Genomic DNA, 20,320 nt, shown 5'->3' on the forward strand with positions numbered 1-20,320 from the left:
AGGTGTAACGTTGTTTATGGGGGTCTGCAAACAGCACATCAAATATAATAGTGTTCCCTCATTAATAACCTTAGCGGGGCAACCTGCAACACAATAAGAGTTACGGGGTTCATTTCAAGATTACATGGTAGCGCTCCAAGACAAAGATGAAAGGAGGATAACTGGAAACCACTCTGCATTTTCCTCTTTTTGTCCTCGTCTTCGAGCGCTCCCATGTATTCTCAAATTCAGCACCAACTCGCCCAACAGTCGGCACAAGGTTCAGTCTGCAGTCATGCGATTGCTCTGTCATTGGCGCCATTGTGCTCTTGTTTCTAGGTTCATTCTAAGTATTTGATTGCTTACTTTCAAATTGTAGCGATACCTAAAAAAAAAAAAAAAAACGCAAACAATCTTTTAAATTCACTGTAGTCCTTGCAGTTTCAGTGGTTCCAGCAAATCGATATCAATATCCTTGGTGGGGCTCGAACCCAGGATCCCTGCAGAACCCAGGGATTCTGGGTTCGAGCCCCACCCCTGCCCGTTTCGATCTGGATGAGCATCGTACCGGCGTGCGGTCGTGTATCACTACTGCATGAGCACGTTAAAGACCCCAGGTTAGCAGTCGTACTGCACTGGCAAAATTGCTCATCTACAGTGTAAACCAGTGTCGCCCCTACTGGCAGACCAACCTTACGCTGTATAAATCACTAAAAAACGTCCAATTCGAACAAATAACTGGTCTGAATGTGAAACAAGTATAGAGTTAAATGCATCGCAATTACCTCACTCTCTTGTCCATCCTGGCTAAAATGTGGTACCGATGTGACAGAAATGCACAATTAAACATAGAAGGCTAAGCCACAGTTGAGAACACAAACTTCAGCAGATCGCCTCATTGAGCGGGCTGCATGGTTGACATCCAAGCTCTTTTCCGAAGAATGATGTCCAGCTCTCTTCAGTCGTCTGCTGCTCGAACATCTTGACTTGAATATCGATATTGTAAGACATGGCGTCCTGGACCCAAGTTTGTTCAGAAGTCGTTCACACTTTGCACAAACTTAGGTGAAACCTGACCGGAGACGTAAGTACAGTTGGGCAAACACAACCATGGCTATCAACAACTGATCACTTGTAGATTGTGAGTTTATTATGCATTTCGAAAATAGTTGAAAACAGGACTGATGAAGTAGGTGGTCTGTCCTTGGGATGACATAGGTTGCCTCTGTCACTTTTCTTCCGTAGGACTTGTTCACACATTGTTTGAGAGGGATACACTGTGTTGCAGCTGCTGGACTGCTAATGACGAGATATGACATACCGGTTCTATCTAGCGCCTAACCCTGGCTTTCCTCTAGACTGTGTACATTTCCCAATTTTTTTACGCATCTTTTTTTAACCATGGGTTTGAAATGGATCCTGACAGTGTTATAAGCAATTACTTATCAGTGCATAGAGTTGACCTCGCAAGTACTGACAGACCTTTTGTTTAATTTAGGAAATATAGGGACACCAAAAGTGGGCCAGGGTTCCCCGATAGATGGCATGCCGATACGTTTTATCGTAAGCAGTCGGTCACGCTCTAACACAGATGCTACTTTTATTCTGTCACATATGATAAAACAAGGCATATTAAAAAGCGTGAAATCGCGCAAAGTACACTCGAGAAAAGCCTGCTCGTTCACTTTCCTGCAGTGCACGCTGCTGACCAATCGCTGAAATTGGCGGTGGGTGACCAGCATGGAGGTAGGAATTGGAGGAGGCGACATACCGGCTCAAGCCAGCCAAACGAGAAAATCCAGAGTGAAGCCGGAAGTAGAGGTCGCAGTAGGTGGGAATGCCCCCCCAAGAGTGCCCAAGTCCGTCCAATAGCGTCTGTTGGTTTTGGTCATCGTTGGGGGCGTGTCACTCCAAACCGGAATTTTCCCGGGCTTCACCTCTGGTGGCGCCATGTCGCCTCCAGAATCTTCCTACCTCCATGGTGACCGGTGAGCATCAAGCTCCCGACATCACGTCACTTTCTGATGACACCATGATGACACAATTTTTCTTAGTGGGTGGTTCGAGCTCATCCAAAATACTCTTGTTTGCTGGGGGCCCCTTTTTAGAACACTGGTTGAATCTTTGGGTGTGCAGCGGGAAAGAAGATGTGCAGGAATATCGGGGAGCGGTGTGTGAATTAGGGCTTTTATTTACGGGTAATAAGCTCGCACGAGCGAAGTCATCGCCAGAAAAAAACGCGAGTGGCACTGGCATGTCACATCGTCTAAAGATATTTGTTCGAGGTAGATGCAGTTTGGAAAATATTGCTTGATCAACTGCACCTGAAACGAGAGAAGAAAGCTGTAAGTTACCCGAGATACATGTGTATTAAAAAGCTAAATTAGAAATACATAGACGGATATTTATTTGGTGTATTAAAATACTCTGGAAGGTGCTTCTGAGAACAATTATCAGAATGGATCCTAGAATAAAGATACAGATACTGAAGTGTAATGTTTAATTTTGATTCAAACGGATTTTAAAGGGTGAGAGTTGGACGGGTGCCGTCGTCACCATGTATTTATTGGGCTCAGTCACTGATCTCTGACAATGGGCAATATGCAAACTAGCAGCGCCCCTAGCGGTTCATGTGCACTCTGGGAGCAGGAGACTGTCAATTAGTGCCAGCAGTAGAAACCGATTTTGAAGATATCCGGTTATTCGAATTAACGAATTATTCGAAGTTGAAAATCGGATAACCAGATATTCGAATAACTGAATAAGCTGCTCAGTTATTCGGTTCTGTAAATATTTGATTATTCAATATTCAGTATAATAATCGAGATTGTTCGGTCATTAAATATATAGCCCATTAGCTTTATGCCTTGAAGGTTTCCCTGTTATGTTCCCATGTTTTAAAAATCAGCGGAACTAAAGGGAGAAAATAAATGTTGCATTTTGGACAGGCTGGTTGTTCTCATGTCAGTACTCAACAGCTTGATCTTCATCTCCGGTGGAAAAAGAAAAAAAAACTTCTACAGCGGCGGCAGCCCTTGGTGGCTCGTCCCCCGGTTTCGCAATGGCGTGAGCATAACCGAAAGTAAGGCTTCCACTCTAAGTTTGATGGGAAACTTAATGTATTTGACCTGACATCACGGGACCTGCGAATTCAGGTTCCCCACTAAATTTAGCGCAAAGTTTTACGTCAAGTGGCCTTTGCATCAATTCAGTTTCCTTGCTAAATTTAGCAGAAAATTTTACATAACGTTCAGTTTCCCAGCTAAATATGGCAGAAAAATTAATGTCACGTGACCTGACGTCGCTCGTGACATTAACACGTGACCCACAGAATATTTAGCTCCACCGCTAAAATTAGCAAACAAATTGACGTCCCGTGACCTTTGCACAAATTCTGTTTTCCCACTAAATTTGGCGGGAAAATTGATGTCGCATGACATGCAGTTACGTGACCTTCAGAGAAATTCAGGTTCCCAGCTAAATTTATTGAAAAAATTGACATCGCGTGACCTATACATCAATTCAGTTTTCTGCTAAATTTAACGGAAAAATTGTTGTCACGTGACCTGACGTCGAGGGACCTGCAGATTATTCATATTCCCAGCTAAATTTAGCAGGGAAACTGAATTGGTGTGTAGGTCCCGTGACGTCGGGTCACGTTGCATCAAATTTCCCGCTAAATTTTGCGGGGACACTGAATTAGTACTTAGGTCATGTGACGTCAATTTTTTCGCTAAATTTAGCGGGAAACTGAATTTGTATTTAGGTAATGTGACGTCAATTTTTCCGCTAAATTTAGCGGAGGAAAAAAATTGGTGTGTAGGTCCCGTGACGTCAGTTAACGTTGCATCAAATTTCCCGCTAATTTAACGGGGACACTGAATTAGTACTTAGGTCATGTGACGTCAATTTTTTCGCTAAATCTAGCGGGAAACTGAATTTGTATTTAAGTCATGTGACGTCAATTTTTCCGATAATTTTAGCGGGGAAAAAAATTGGTGTGTACGTCCGGTCACGTCAGGTCACGTTGCATCAAATTTCCCGCTAATTTAGCGGGGACACTGAATTACTACTTAGGTCATGTGACGTCAATTTTTCCGCTAAATTTAGCGGGAAACTGAATTTGTATTTAGGTCATGTGACGTCAATTTTTTCCGCTAAATTTAGCGGGAAAAAAATTGGTGTGTACGTCCCGTGACGTCAGGTCACGTTGCATCAAATTTCCCGCTAATTTAGCAGGGACACTGCATTAGTACTTAGGTCATGTGACGTCAATGTTTCCGCTAAATTTAGCGGGAAACTGAATTTGTATTTAGGTCATGTGACGTCAACTTTTCCGCTAAATATAGCGGGGGAAAAAAATTGGTGTGTAGGTCCCGCGACGTCAGGTCACGTTGCATCAAATTTCCCGCTAATTTAGCGGGGACACTGAATTAGTACTTAGGTCAACTGACGTCAATTTTTCCGCTAAATTTAGCGGGAAACTGAATTTGTATTTTGGTCATGTGACGTCAATTTTTCCGCTAAAATTAGCGGGGAAAAAATTGGTGTGTAGGTCCCGTAATGTCAGGTCACGTTGCATCAAATTTCCCGCTAATTTAGCGGGGACACTGAATTAGTACTTAGGTCATGTGACGTCAATTTTTCCGCTAAATTTAGCGGGAAACTGAATTTGTATTTAGGTCATCTGACGTCAATTTTTTCGCTAAATTTAACGGGGAAAAATTGGTGTGTAGATCCTGTGACATTAGGTCACGTTGCATTAAATTTCCCGCTAATTTAGCGGGGACACTGAATTAGTACTTAGGTCATGTGACGTCAATTTTTTTGCTAAATTTGGCAGGAAACTGAATTTGTATTTAGGTCATGTGACGTCAATTTTTTCGCTAAATTTAGCGGGGAAAAAAATTGGTGTGTAGGTCCCGTGACGTCAGGTCACGTTGCATCAAATTTCCCGCTAATTTAGCGGGGACACTGAATTAGTACGTTGGTCATGTGACTTCAATTTTCCGCTAAATTTAGCGGGAAACTGAATTTGTACTTAGGTCATGTGACGTCAATTTTTCCGCTAAATTTAGCGGGGGGAAATTTGGTGTGTAGGTCCCGTGACGTCACGTCACGTTGCATCAAATTTCCCGCTAATTTAGCGGGGACACTGAATTAGTACTTAGGTCATGTGACGTCAATTTTTCCGCTAAATTTAGCGGGGAAACTGAATTGGTGTGTAGGTCCTGTGACATCGGGTCACGTTTCATCAAATTTCCCGCTAAATTTAGCCGAGAAACTGAATTAGTATTAAGGTCATGTGACGTCAATATTTCCGCTAAATTTAGCGGGGAAAAAAATTGGTGTGTAGGTCCTGTGACATCAGGTCACGTTGCATCAAATTTCCCGCTAATTTAGCGGGTACACTGAATTAGTACTTAGGTCATGTAACGTCAATTTTTCCGCTAAATTTAGCGGGAAACTGAATTGGTGTGTAGGTCCTGTGACGTCAGGTCACGTTTCATCAAATTTCCCGCTAAATTTAGCGGGGAAACTGAATTAGTATTAAGGTCATGTGACGTCAATTTTTCCGCTAAATTTAGCGGGGGAAACTGAATTGGTGTGTAGGCCCTGTGACGTCGGGTCACGTTTCATCAAATTTTCCGCTAATTTAGCGGGGACACTGAATTAGTACTCAGGTCATGTAACGTCAATTTTTCCGCTAAATTTAGCGGGAAACTGAATTTTTATTTAAGTAATGTGACGTCAATTTTTCCGCTAAATTTAGCGGAGGAAAAAAATTGGTGTGTAGGTCCCGTGACGTCAGGTAACGTTACATCAAATTTCCCACTAATTTAACGGGGACACTGAATTAGTACTTAGCTCATGTGACCTCAATTTTTCCGCTAAATTTAGCGGGAAACTGAATTTGTATTTAAGTCATGTGACGTCAATTTTTCCGGTAATTTTAGCGGGGAAAAAAATTGGTGTGTACGTCCCGTCACGTCAGGTCACGTTGCATCAAATTTCCCGCTAATTTAGCGGAGACACTGAATTACTACTTAGGTCATGTGACGTCCATTTTTCCGCTAAATTTAGCGGGAAACTGAATTTGTATTTAGGTCATGTGACGTCAATTTTTCCGCTAAATTTAGCGGGAAAAAAATTGGTGTGTACGTCCCGTGACGTCAGGTCACGTTGCATCAAATTTCCCGCTAATTTAGCAGGGATACTGAATTAGTACTTAGGTGATGTGACGTCAATGTTTCCGCTAAATTTAGCGGGAAACTGAATTTGTATTCAGGTCATGTGACGTCAACTTCTCCGCTAAATATAGCGGGGAAAAAATTGGTGTGTAGGTCCCGTGACGTCAGGTAACGTTGCATCAAATTTCCCGCTAATTTAGCGGGGACACTGAATTCGTACTTAGGTCAACTGACGTCAATTTTTCCGCTAAATTTAGCGGGAAACTGAATTTGTATTTAGGTCATGTGACGTCAATTTTTCCGCTAAAATTAGCGGGGGAAAAAATTGGTGTGTAGGTCCCGTAACGTCAGGTCACGTTGCATCAAATTTCCCGCTAATTTAGCGGGGACACTGAATTAGTACTTAGGTCATGTGACGTCAATTTTTCCGCTAAATTTAGCGGGAAACTGAATTTGTATTTAGGTCATCTGACGTCAATTTTTCCGCTAAATGGAACGGGGAAAAAATTGGTGTGTAGATCCTGTGACATCAGGTCACGTTGCATCAAATTTCCCGCTAATTTAGCGGGGACACTGAATTAGTACTTAGGTCATGTGACGTCAATTTTTCCGCTAAATTTGGCAGGAAACTGAATTTGTATTTAGGTCATGTGACGTCAATTTTTTCGATAAATTTAGCGGGGAAAAAATTGCTGTGTAGGTCCCGTGACGTCAGGTCACGTTGCATCAAATTTCCCACTAATTTAGCGGGGACACTGAATTAGTACTTAGGTCATGTGACGTCAATCTTTCCGCTAAATTTAGCGGGAAACTGAATTTGTACTTAGGTCATGTGACGTCAATTTTTTCGCTAAATTTAGCGGGAAAAAAATTGGTGTGTAGGTCCCGTGACGTCAGGTCACATTGCATCAAATTTCCCGCTAATTTAGCGGGGACACTGAATTAGTACTTAGGTCATGTGACGTCAATTTTTCCGCTAAATTTAGCGGGGAAACTGAATTGGCGTGTAGGTCCTGTGATATTGGGTCACGTTTTATCAAATTTCCCGCTAAATTTAGCCGAGAAACAGAATTAGTATTAAGGTCATGTGACGTCAATATTTCCGCTAAATTTAGCGGGAAAAAAATTGGTGTGTAGGTCCTGTGACGTCAGGTCACGTTGCATCAAATTTCCCGCTAATCTAGCGGGTACACTGAATTAGTACTTACGTCATGTAACGTCAATTTTTCCGATAAATTTAGCGGGAAACTGAATTGGCGTGTAGGTCCTGTGATATTGGGTCACGTTTCATCGAATTTCCCGCTAAATTTAGCCGAGAAACTGAATTAGTATTAAGGTCATGTGACGTCAATATTTCCGCTAAATTTAGCGGGGAAAAATTTGGTGTGTAGGTCCTGTGACGTCAGGTCACGTTGCATCAAATTTCCCACTAATTTAGCGGGGACACTGAATTAGTACTTAGGTCATGTGACGTCAATCTTTCCGCTAAATTTAGTGGGAAACTGAATTTGTACTTAGGTCATGTGACGTCAATTTTTTCGCTAAATTTAGCGGGAAAAAAATTGGTGTGTAGGTCCCGTGACGTCAGGTCACATTGCATCAAATTTCCCGCTAATTTAGCGGGGACACTGAATTAGTACTTAGGTCATGTGACGTCAATTTTTCCGCTAAATTTAGCGGGGAAACTGAATTGGCGTGTAGGTCCTGTGATATTGGGTCACGTTTCATTAAATTTCCCGCTAAATTTAGCCGAGAAACTGAATTAGTATTAAGGTCATGTGACGTCAATATTTCCGCTAAATTTAGCGGGAAAAAAATTGGTGTGTAGGTCCTGTGACGTCAGGTCACGTTGCATCAAATTTCCCGCTAATCTAGCGGGTACACTGAATTAGTACTTACGTCATGTAACGTCAATTTTCCGATAAATTTAGCGGGAAACTGAATTGGTGTGTAGGTCCTGTGACGTCGGGTCACGTTTCATCAAATTTCCCGCTAAATTTAGCGGGGAAACTGAATTAGTATTAAGGTCATGTGACGTCAATTTTTCCGCTAAATTTAGCGGGGGAATCTGAATTGGTGTGTAGGTCCTGTGACGTCACGTCACGTTGCATCAAATTTCCCGCTAATTTAGCGGGGACACTGAATTAGTACTTTGGTCATGTGACGTCAATTTTCCACTAAATTTAGCGGGAAACTGAATTTGTACTTAGGTCATGTGACGTCAATTTTTCCGCTAAATTTAGCGGGGGAAAATTTGGTGTGTAGGTCCCGTGACGTCACGTCACGTTGCATCAAATTTCCCGCTAATTTAGCGGGGACACTGAATTAGTACTTAGGTCATAAGACGTCAATTTTTCCGCTAAATTTAGCGGGAAAAAACTGGTGTGTAGGTCCCGTGACGTCAAGTCACGTTGCGTCAAATTTCCCGCTAATTTAGCGGGGACACTGAATTGGTACTTAGGTCATGTGACGTCAATTTTTCCGCTAAATTTAGCGGGGAAACAATTGGTGTGTAGGTCCCGTGACGTCAGGTCACGTTGCATCAAATTTCCCGCTAAATTTAGCCGAGAAACTGAATTAGTATTAAGGTCATGTGACGTCAACATTTCCGCTAAATTTAGCGGGAAAAAATTGGTGTGTAGATCCTGTGACGTCAGGTCACGTTGCATCAAATTTCCCGCTAATTTAGCGGGTACACTGAATTAGTACTTACGTCATGTAACGTCAATTTTTCCGCTAAATTTAGCTGGGACACTGAATTAGTACTTAGGTAATGTAACGTCAATTTTTCCGTTAAATTTAGCGGGAAACTGAATTTGTATTTAGGTCATGTGACGTCAATTTTTCCGCTAAATTTAGCGGGGAAAAAAGATTGGTGTGTAGATCCCGTGACGTCAGGTCATGTTGCATCAAATTTCCCGCTAATTTAGCGGGGACACTGAATTAGTACTTAGGTCATGTGACGTCAATTTTTCCGCTAAATTTAGCGGGGAAACTGAATTGGTGTGTAGGTCTTGTGACATCGGGTCACGTCTCATCAAATTTCTCGCTAAATTTAGCCGAGAAACTGAATTAGTATTAAGGTCATGTGACGTCAATATTTCCGCTAAATTTAGCGGGAAAAAAAATTGGTGTGTAGGTCCTGTGACGTCAGGTCACGTTTCATCAAATTTCCCGCTAAATTTAGTGGGGAAACTGAATTAGTATTAAGGTCATGTGACGTCAATTTTTCCGCTAAATTTAGCGGGGGAAACTGAATTGGTGTGTAGGTCCTGTGGCGTCAGGTCACGTTTCATCAAATTTTCCGCTAATTTAGCGGGGACACTGAATTAGTACTCAGGTCATGTAACGCAATTTTTCCGCTAAATTTAGCGGGGACACTGAATTAGTACTTAGGTCATGTGACATCAATATTTCCGCTAAATTTAGCGGGAAACTGAATTTGTATTTAGGTCATGTGACGTCAATTTTTCCGCTAAATTTAGCGGGGACACTGAATTAGTACTTAGGTCATGTGACGTCAATTTTTCCACTAAATTTAGCAGGGAAACTGAATTGGTGTGTAGGTCCTGTGACGTCAGGTCACGTTTCATCAAATTTCCCGCTAATTTAGCGGGGACACTGAATTAGTACTTAGGTCATGTGACGTCAATTTTTCCGCCAAATTTAGCGGGAAACTGAATTTGTATTTAGGTCATGTTACGTCAATTTTTCCGCTAAATTTAGCGGGGAAAAAAATTGGTGTGTAGTGACGTCAGGTCACGTTGCATCAAATTTCCCGCTAATTTAGCGGGGACACTGAATTAGTACTTAGGTCATGTGACGTCAATTTTTCCGCTAAATTTAGCGGGAAACTGATTTTGTATTTAGGTCATGTGACGTCAATTTTTCCGCTAAATTTAGCGGGAAAACTGAATTGGTCTGTAGGTCCCGTGACATCAGGTCACGTTTCATCAAATTTCGCGCTAAATTTAGCGTGGAAACTGAACTAGTATTAAGGTCATGTGACGTCAGTTTTTCCGCTAAATTTAGCGGGGGAAAATTGGTGTGAAGATCCCGTGACGTCAGGTCACGTTGCATCAAATTTTCCGCTAATTTAGCGGGGACACTGAATTAGTACTTAGGTCATGTGACGTCAATTTTTCCGCTAAATTTAGCGGTGAAACTGAATTCGTCTGTAGGTCTCGTGATGTAAGGTCACGTAGCATCAAATTTCTCGCTAAATTTAGCGGGGACACTGAATTAGTACTTGGGTCATGTGACGTCAATTATTCCGCTAAATTTAGCAGGGAAACTGAATTGGTGTGTAGGTCCCGTGACGTCAGGTCACGTTGCGTCAAATTTCCCCCTAAATTCAGCGGGGAAACTGGATTGGTTTGTAAATCCCACGGCGTCAGGTCACGTGAGATGTAATTTCTTGCTAAATTTAGCGGGGAAACTGAATTGGTGTATGGGTCATGTGAAGTCAATTTTTCCTCTAGATTTAGCGGGGAAACTTCGAATTAGGAGGCCAAAAAGGTCCGCGAAATCGGGGGGGAGGGGGGGGGGGGTAGCTAAAGAATGCGTTGCATTAAAAAAAGTCTATCTGCTGAGTTTTTATTAACCATAATTACAGGGCGCGAAACGCTGTTTCCTGTGGTGGTCATCAGGATGCATGAAATAAAACCGATTAACCGAACAACCGGTTCGCCGAACCGGATATTCGTATTCGAAAATCCGGTATGAAAATCCGGTTAGGCTTTCGTAACCGGATTAGCTCTCCTCCGGTTTAACCGGTTTGACGGATATTTTGATTAGGGGTGTCGCGAACTTTTGTCGAACCGAATTTTTAGGTCGAACTTCCGGGGTTCGAACCTTCGAACATTTCACCAAATTCGACCGGTTCGACTTTGTGGACACTGGCCAGGCCTTGATACAAGCATGTCTGGGTTTGGAGCATTTTTTTTTGTAGGCAATGGGGGGGGGGGGGGTATTTTATTTTATGAACAGTTGCAATTAAAATAAATCAATTCTTATCACTGAAGAAGTGAATAACTTAATTTTTTGTACTGAATTAACTGAAAGAACCAATCAGCGCTGCCCTTGATCCATCCCTTAGCCATCACCATCCAATCCGAAGCCAACTGGCCTGCCTGTCGCGCATGCGCACACGAGTCGAACCTCAATACAAGGTTCGCCGAATTTTTCACTAAAAGTTCGAAAAAGTCGAAACAGGTCGAACTCGAACCGCGGCCGGTTCGCGACACCCCTCATTTAGATGCACTACTGTCAACGGGTAGTTTCGATTTCGGTTTCGACGGGTAGCGCACCTGCCTGCAATCGTCTCCGCACCGCCATTGCTTACGTCGTCGTAAATCGGCCCACACTCACGCGCGGTACAGTACGTACCCTTTTCTTTTCGTCCCTAAAGGTGAGACACAGCAAATGGAAAAATAATTACGATTGTGCTGGCACGAGCGAAAACGCCGCAACAGCGAAGTCAAGTGAAAGCATATCGACGAACGTCGAATGGCTTGTCCGCCCGAACGTCACATCACGAACCTCGCTGTACGAGAACGCGTTCAAGCGCAAACATGCACATCTTGCTACTTCGCTGGGAGGAAATAGGCCACGTGAACGAGGATGTTATAAAACTGAAGTACAAACCTCCGTGGCTTTTCTTCAGGTTGCAAACAAATGTACGCAGTGAGCTTGCACGGCGTACGTCGATCTGCATTCACTTGACTTAGCCGTTGCGGCGTTTTCGCTCGCTGCCCATGCCAGCACAATCGTAATTGTTTTGTAATTTGCTATTTCTGATATGTAGCGATAAGAAAAAAAGTGAAAGCCGTTTACAACTCCCTGTAACGCCGAATTGGAGCGCAGCTCTTGAGGAGGAGGAGGGAACGGTACTGAGGGGAGGGTAGACCCCTCCTCCTCCTCTTCCCTCACTCTTTAATATGCTCTGGGGGGGTCACCTGACCTCGGGGGGAGGGGGTCACGTGACCTGGGGGTCACGTGACGATGCCGATGCCGATGATGTCATCAGTGACGTCCTGATTACGTCATCAGTGACGATGACGATGCGGATACCGATGACGTCATTAGTGACGTCATCAGTGAATATGACGATGCGGATGTCGGTGACGTCACTAATGACGTCATCAGTGATGCTTACGATGTCGGTGACGTCACTAATGACGTCATCAGTGATGATGACGATGCAGATGTCATTGACGTCACTGACGACGTCATCAGTGATGATGACAATGATGATGCCGGTGACGTCATCAGTGACGTCACTGATGACGTCATCAGTGATGATGACGATGCGGATGCCCTCATTCTTTAATATGCTCCGGGGGGGTGGTCACCTGACCTCGGCGGGAGGGGGTCACCTGACCTCGGAGGGGGGGGGGGGCACGTGACCTCGGGGGGTCACGTGACCTTGGAGTGACTTGGAAAGGATCACGTGACCTTGGGGGTCACGTGACCTTGGGAAGGATCACGTGACCTTGGGAGGGGTCACGTGACCTTGGGGTCACATGACCTGGGGAATCACGTGACCTTGGGGTGACCTTGCTTACGCCGACGCCGCTCAAGCCGGAAACGGGCGCCTAAGAGCTGCGCTCTAAAAAACTACTTCATCGCGCTTAAGTGGAGCAATCCGTTACGACCAGAGGCTCTGGTTACGACGGGAGCAATGGCGCTGCGTATGATAACAGACGGTAGATGCACAACCCGGCGAAACCAAAACCGAAACTGCCCGTTGACAGCCTCCTGCTGTTCCCAGACTGCATCTACCACTCCGCGAGTGCGGCCACCGGATAGCCATCTTGCATGCTGCAATAACGACTTTCTGGAACGTTGCACGGACTGGCGCAGTGTGCTGAAGACACATTTTCTACTCGTTGGTCGTCATTCGCCGAATAGGCTTTTTAAAACCACGTGCAAACTGTGAAACTTGCCTTTAAAAACACGTAAAAATTTTTACAAAATGCAACGCCGTAAAAAAAAAACTTGTGGAAAGTTTTTTCGCCGCAAGACCGGCAAGTTTTGCCGGTCTTGCGGCGTAATCAAAGTTTCCTTGGCACGCCGAAGTACTGCGTCTCAGTGCCTACGCACGTTTGGATACCGATCAAGAGTCAACGCCTCGGCAAAGCTTTGAAGGTGTGTCGCGCGTAGATGTCTTTGCATCATATATCGGCCACAGAGTTCTGGTTCGTCCAGCTCTACCGGCGAGTTGCTATTAATAAAGGGGGGGAAATCTGTACGGTTGCTCTTCATGCAGTAGTAACCATGGCTATGTTCCAAATCTACTCTAATGGATCACATGGCAGCACAAATAGAGCGACGCTGTGGTGCAAGGAAGGTTAATTTTCGAAGGCAAAAGTACAAGACGGCGATATTGAAAATTTGTGAAGCGCGGCCCATATGGTCTTGTGCAATCTCAAACTTGATGTCAAGGGCTATTAACTATAGCTGATTATGATCCAGACCACTGATTAGTAATAGGAGCTCTGTTGTGCGCGGTATTCTGCAATTTGAGGTTTCCACAAAGTCAGCCAAAAATTTGTAAGTAATGGGTGCACAGAATATCCGAAGACAAAATTGGTAGCCATCTAAAGAAAGTTTTGTTTGCTAGGACGACTTTGAAGGGGCGTGCTTCAACAGAACAGGGCAAACTGTACGCTTACCGCGAGTGCCGCAAGGTATACGAATATTCGTCGGAGTAAAAGTAAAACGCTGCTCCAGAGGCACATTCGGCTTCACGCACATTGCGCTCGCGGAACACACGGCGTCGATTCTTGATCGGCACCCAAATGTGCGAAGGCACAGACACGCAGCACTTCAGCGTGCCAATGAAGCTTTGATCACGCCGCGATACGGGCGAAACTTGCTTTCGACGAGTACTGCCTTTTTCCCGCTGCGCTACACTTTCGTAAAAATTCCACGTGTTCTCAAATGCAATTCGCACAATTTACATAAAGTAAAAAAAAAAAAAAGAAAACTTGGGCGAATGACGACGAACGAGTAGAAAACATGTTTTAGCACGCTGGTGCTAGCCTCTGCACCGCTCCAAAAAGTCGATTTCGCTGCATGCAAGATGGCCGTCCGGTGGCCCCACATGGACATTAGATAAAGGAGTAACGGTAAGTTGGCTAATTAACAATAGTCGGTTGCAACTTGAGAAGGTAGGGCGAGGGTAAGACGGGCCGGGGAAGAGGAAGCAGACGGAGCGCTAAAGAGGGAAGGAGGTTTCCCCCTCTCTTCTCCAGCGTTCCGTTTGCTTCCTCCACTCCGGCCTTCCATTCCCTCGCCCTACCTTCTTGAGTTGCAACGGACTATAGTGACGCCACTGGCCGTGTGTAACTTGATAACATATGTAGGCGGCACACTTTCTGGTTTTACCCAAAAAACATGCGCCGGTGTCCAAAAAAAAAAAAAAAATCGGTTAAAACCGAAAAATACCGGTTGTTAAATATTTTCGTACAAGCGGCAGGCTTTTTTTTTTTTTTTTTGCCCGGGAAAAGTTTTGTTTGAACGTTAATCAGACTAATTTTTTTCTTTTCTTTTTTTTTTTTACAGTTGTCGTTTTGGGTTGTTTATCCGCATAGGCCTTTTAAGGTCTCTTAGTAAACTATAGATGTGTTTTTTTTTGTGTGTGAGTGCCGGTTACTATGACCCTCAGTTGATGTCCCCAAAAGTTTGGCGTCATTGTGCCCTTTTGTATAGATTGCCCCGCTGAAGGTGGCCCTCCTTTGTGGATCCTTGTTTGTGTTTTGAAGTGCATTTCATGTTGTTTGGGCAGAAGCGTGTCGGGGGGGGGGGGGGGGGGGGGGCATTGGTGTTTTTTATACTTTGTTTTATTTTTAGTACAGACGCAGCCGACGCTACGAGGAACAGGGATCAATCAAGCAGCGCCAAAAGCGCAGGTCCCTTTCCTTTTTATGATTGGTTCAGCGGTGATAGAACAGAGAAACACGACGAACAGCATGATGGCGAGCCTTGGAATGAATCCATGCATCTATTACAATAATGAAGTCTGGAGAACATTGTGTATCAGATTCAGATGTAAATACAAGTTAAACCGTTTCTTGTCTCGATTTTTCGTTTCCATTGGCGATTTTTTTTCTGTCGGTAAAAGCAGTTTTAAGCGTCTGCACCAGACAATTCGCCGAAATGCACCGGCATTTTGAAAATGAACACCTAAAAAATCTGCCGTTTTTTGACATAAACACCGGAAAGTATACGGCCTACATATATATAGGTTCTGCACTTTCCGGTTTTAACAAAAAAAAAAAAAAAAAAAAAAACAGCGATAAACATCCGCCGTTGACGAAAATACAAAATTGGTTAAAACCGAAAAACTCCACTCATTGAATTTTCGCCCAGATTAAAAGCGAACACCTGCAAGTTGAGACTCGCCCCAGCATCCGCTTGCGGATTGGCTTCCGCCCTGTGACGTCGCTTCCCTCTCGCCTTTGTCCTTCAATACACTCCCTACGCGGCGCGCTTCCCTTTCCACTTTTTTGTCTACAGACGGCGCCATCAGATCTTCCTGTCATGTAAGTACTAATGCTAACGCATAATAATAATAAACTTTTATTCATACGAATAGACAAATGCATATACAGTTCTGCCTAAGCCAAGGGGGGCTTGTGTGGCATGACCATAAACACCGGTGTTGAATGCTTCCGCCCTAACGACGGCTATTTTCTACGAAACTCTTCCCCCGTATAGAGGTTCGTCAAAAGTGTTCTCTCGTGGATCCTGCATCCTTCCAGTGTCTATTCGAAGGTCGCTCCGAAGCTTGGAAGGCACCGCCAAAATCAGTGTGGTCCCGGGCCACTGACCTTGGAGAACGCGTCTCTTCAAGATAATCGCTCTCAATTACTCTCGCTGCGGCAGCAATTTTTTTTTCACCGATAATCACCGTTTTTAGCCTCGTCACGAGTCGTCCTGCCAAAATGCACCGGTCTTTAAAAAATAAGGATAAAAAACATAGGAAAACATTTGCCGGCTATCCTAATCTAAAATGCACCATGAAGGGGGAAATGAGCAAAGCTCCGCGAGGAGACGGACTTTTTTTTTTTTTTTTTTACAATGGTTGTTGATGTGAAAACCAGTATAAATTTGTATAAAAAGGTTCAAAATAACAAATAGTAAAGGTTATAAAATGGACTAATAAAATGTTAAAAAAGTAAAAAAAAAAGGAAATTGACAGGAACAGTTGCATCGAGGGCTGTGTTGATGATTTGCTGAAAGCGGGCCCTAAGTGTGCAAGCAATCTGAATCTATCGACTATTGAATCACTTTCACCAGAAAAATTTAAACCCGCTAATTCGACAGTAAAGAAGAATTCGTGTTGTTTACCAAAAACTACAGTAACCATTGTAAAACAAAAACAAAAATGAACTTCAACTGCCCGTCTGGCTTCAAAACTTAGCCAGTCAATGCCAAGGTTCTACACCTTTGCCACAGGCTTGATCTGAACCAATTATGAAAGCAAATAACCGCTGCCAAAGAAAACAATTGTATCCTTCCACAGGATGGTCCTTTCTTGGTAAACAATTCTGAGATTGCCATTCAACACCTAAAAGACAACTCTTCGCAAGTGCGCTTTGCACTTTCTCGACGTGGAAGACCTTTAGTAATGCGCCTTTATGTAAAGAACTAAGATATATGTAGTTGCCTTTTAGATTATATATGTATATATATATATATATATATATATATATATATATATATGTTATCTTATTAATACGTACACGTCTATAAACGCCCAAAGCATCGCTCCTTCCTCCGACAATTAAATCTTATAAGAACTACTTCGTACAGCGTATAAACAATGCACCAAACTTTTTTTTTTTTTTTTGTGGTGAAAGCGAGTATGGGGGCATTGCCCTCTCATTTCCGACAAGAACGGGATACCAAAACCTGGAAGGGTATTGCGATGCGATCGATGCATCGTAAACGCGTTTCGCTATTGTTGCGAAAGAAAACAAGTCTTGAAATCCATCTCGGTACAGGAACAAAGATATTCGAAAGGATGTATTTTAGATACTATCACTTCAATACTTTCTTTCGCGAAACTGCCCTGCCCTTGGAGTGGCTTACACGTGTGGCATGCGGGGCAAATGAATCAGACTCGGCTTGAGAATGCGCAAGAAACGATCTCGCACGGTGAACGCTGTAATTAACTTCCAAGCTGAAAGTTAAGGAAAGCTGGAAAATTGCTCCTCTTGCAGAGCCGTCGACTCTTTCAACTTTAGCAGAGTGACTACTGGAGAGGAGGATTGCCCAACTTGCCCCTGTTGACTCGCCTCCACTCTCGCTTCCTCTCCACCATTTGCTCTGCCACAGTGTAGGGCTTTGCGCGACCCAAAGAACGACATGCTTCAATACAAAGATGGAAATAAAACTGGATATTCTTGGGCGTCTAACTCAAGAAACTACGAGAAAAAAAAAAAGTTAAAACAGCGCAAACAGACGGGACAAAGGATCAGAACCAACCACACATGCAGGCGCATTACATTTCACTTCGTACTCGTTGTTTGTCAGATAAAAAAAAGTTTTTTTTTCTTTGAAATAGGTTTAATAGACCGAATCCTCTAAGAGTTCGGCTCATGAGTGACGCCGCCATAACTTTAGCTTACGGGATGCAGACGGCCGTTCATACGACTGTTCGTGCCGTCTCGTGCGTGGCCTGCGCGTTTCCTCCTCTAAACGTCATCACTAGTAGATCCCCTTAGCGCCCCCCAGGTAGCCCGGATGAACGCCATCGGCTGCTACATCGTCTGCGACATCGTCTGCTCCATCGCTTGCTTCAGTGGTTTGTGTAGCAAATAAGGAAACAGATGCTCAGGCCGAGTGTCTCTCTTGCTATAGCACGATGAAGTTAGACGTTCACGTGGAGCGTCAAATGCATGAGTGAAAGTGCCTTATTGCTGTGCGAAGGGCTGCAAAGCTCTTCGCTGGAACCTGGCACTGGACGCCATTTTTGAGGGCGCTGTTTATACTCAGAGAACGCAGCCAACACCAAGAGCACGAGAGGTCGAGGTTGCTGCTTCGAAGCGTTCTTCCGCAGAACGAGTGCGCGCGCTAGAAATGCGCGTCTTAAAGGGGTACTCCGCCGATTTCTTCATGGTCCCCGATTTGCTTGAAATTTTGCTAAACTCGCCAAACAACATCGCCAAAATAGTATCCCAAATATTAGGTAAAAAAAATTTTTTTTTCACGAAGTTCTTGAATTTACAATTTTGGTCGTCACCGTGTTTTTCAAACTGAAAGTCTCTACTGGCAACAATGAAAAAGTGACGTCATTGGAAGTGCAGGGGTTCACTCTTTGGACTGTAGAATTCGTTCCCAACTGATTTGAAGCAGTTTCATGGTGTCAAATGAATGCCTTGGAAGCCCGCTCCAGACCCCGCGCTCCAGCACGGAACAAATAATTGGCATATTCTATTTTTTAGACTGCTCGCCCGACTGGCAAGCTGAACTTCCACTGACGTCACGGCCCTGAAAAGGGCGGGTATATTTGAATGTTGGTTTTTGCATCATTTTCATTTGCCGATTTCGCAATAACTATTATGAATTTCACGATATTAAATAGCATTCCAGAAAGGGTAAAGGCCTGGGAGTCAGAAAATATAGTTAGTTGAGGTAGCTCAAAAATCGGCGGAGTACCCCTTTAAAAGCAGGAGCGCGTGCTAGCTCGCGCTCCTGGCCGAGAGAGTGTTCGCATCAACGTTGTTGGTTCGCATCATGCAGAATAGAAGGGTAGGAGAGGGCATGACGTCAGCCGCGTAGCCTCCACAAGCCACGCTCCCTTGACGCCTCGCCTCTTTTTCATTTTCCTTCTTACTCTCCTCACTTATCAGCCCAACACGACCACATCACGTGACCGTTGTTAGCCTTCGTCTAACCTTCGATCTGATAAAACCTACCGGACGGAGCGCGCGCAAGCCTGCAAGGAATCCTCCTACAATCAACCATCCATGTCGCACGTGACATGTCACTCGCACCAATCGCCTGAGAGATCTGCGGTCACGCTGGGCACAATATCGTTTAAACTTTTTTATGACTAGGCTTCACCAATATTGCAACATGCCCCCCCCCCCCCCCCCCCCCCCCCCCCTAGTACTTCTAACCTCCTTCGTTCGCATGCACATTTCAGATGAACCGGAAGCTCGCGCTCAGCAGCTGCGCCCAACGTTAGCTGCGCCCACAGCTGCGGCCGCCTGTGAATGCGACGTAGTTGCGACGCGTCAAGTTTCAGCGTTGAGTTTCAGCCTGTTTTCCGCTTGGAGCGGGTCGGGGATTTACTAACAAAACGTCATGAGCAGGCTTTGTGTTCTAAGGGGTATTGGTGGTATTGGCTCCACAGGCGCAGGCCACCAACGGTGTTGTCGCCCGTGCTGAAAGACTAACGTTCCCTCGAGGCATTGCGGCAGCGGTGGCGTAGTCAAACTGGCTGGTAGGATCGGCCTATTCGTGGGAAACCTTTTATTGTCGACCTCGCCTCCGTGGCACCGTGGCATTCAACTAGAATAGCAGTAGTGGAAAAATGGCCGGCCTCCAGGTGAGGCGTTTCCTGTATAGATCCTACCAGGCAGCGCTGGTGTTCGATTCCGGAGCACTCCTGCCAGCGAAGTTCGCGCCAAGCGTAGCTGTTTTTGGATCTTAGCGGTTTATTAGTGTGGCCCTTGTATGCTTTATGGGTGTTTCAACGTCTATGAATTAATGTTGAAAGCTTACTTGGGCAATGTAGTGAAAACCGGGATAACCAGTCTTGCATGCTGGCGCGTAGCGGTGGGCATCCAGTCTTCTTTCTCCTGGTTTTCATTGCTTAGCGACAAGACTCGAATCTATGTAATCACAATGCCAACCACTTGACATTCACGAAAACAAATTGCGAAAACGACCATAGACAGCACAGAAACCATTTGAGAACGTACGCGACGCCGTATCCCGTGTTACAGTAGCCATGTCCTCCGGATTTCGACAACAGCGCCACTCGCGGCAGTCTACACTTCTGGCTTCACACGGCCGATGGGGCGCCGCCGACGCTTTTTCCACTGCCCCTATATTCTAGTTCACTGTAGCATTGAGGTTCAGTTTCGGCCTCCGGAGTTATAAGTGGACTAGTTGAACCCTGGTATTTTCCA

At 44.5% G+C, this 20,320-nt stretch overlaps 1 protein-coding gene across 2 annotated transcripts in view; it reads right to left on the reverse strand.

The window, feature by feature from the left end:
* Positions 1 to 1,030: 1,030 nt before the first annotated feature.
* The window catches only part of LOC8033497, a 125,057-nt gene continuing 105,767 nt past the window's right edge, over positions 1,031 to 20,320 (reverse strand). For both annotated transcript variants that reach the window (XM_040209264.2, XM_042291002.1), the window contains one exon: positions 1,031 to 2,303. In XM_040209264.2, coding sequence (XP_040065198.1) covers positions 2,172 to 2,303 — 132 coding nt within the window. In that variant the 3' untranslated portion in view covers positions 1,031 to 2,171. The remainder of the gene's footprint in view (positions 2,304 to 20,320) is intronic.

Source organism: Ixodes scapularis, unplaced genomic scaffold (genome assembly GCF_016920785.2).
Source record: "Ixodes scapularis isolate PalLabHiFi unplaced genomic scaffold, ASM1692078v2 PGA_scaffold1__304_contigs__length_218370807, whole genome shotgun sequence".
NCBI classification, from domain to species: domain Eukaryota; kingdom Metazoa; phylum Arthropoda; class Arachnida; order Ixodida; family Ixodidae; genus Ixodes; species Ixodes scapularis.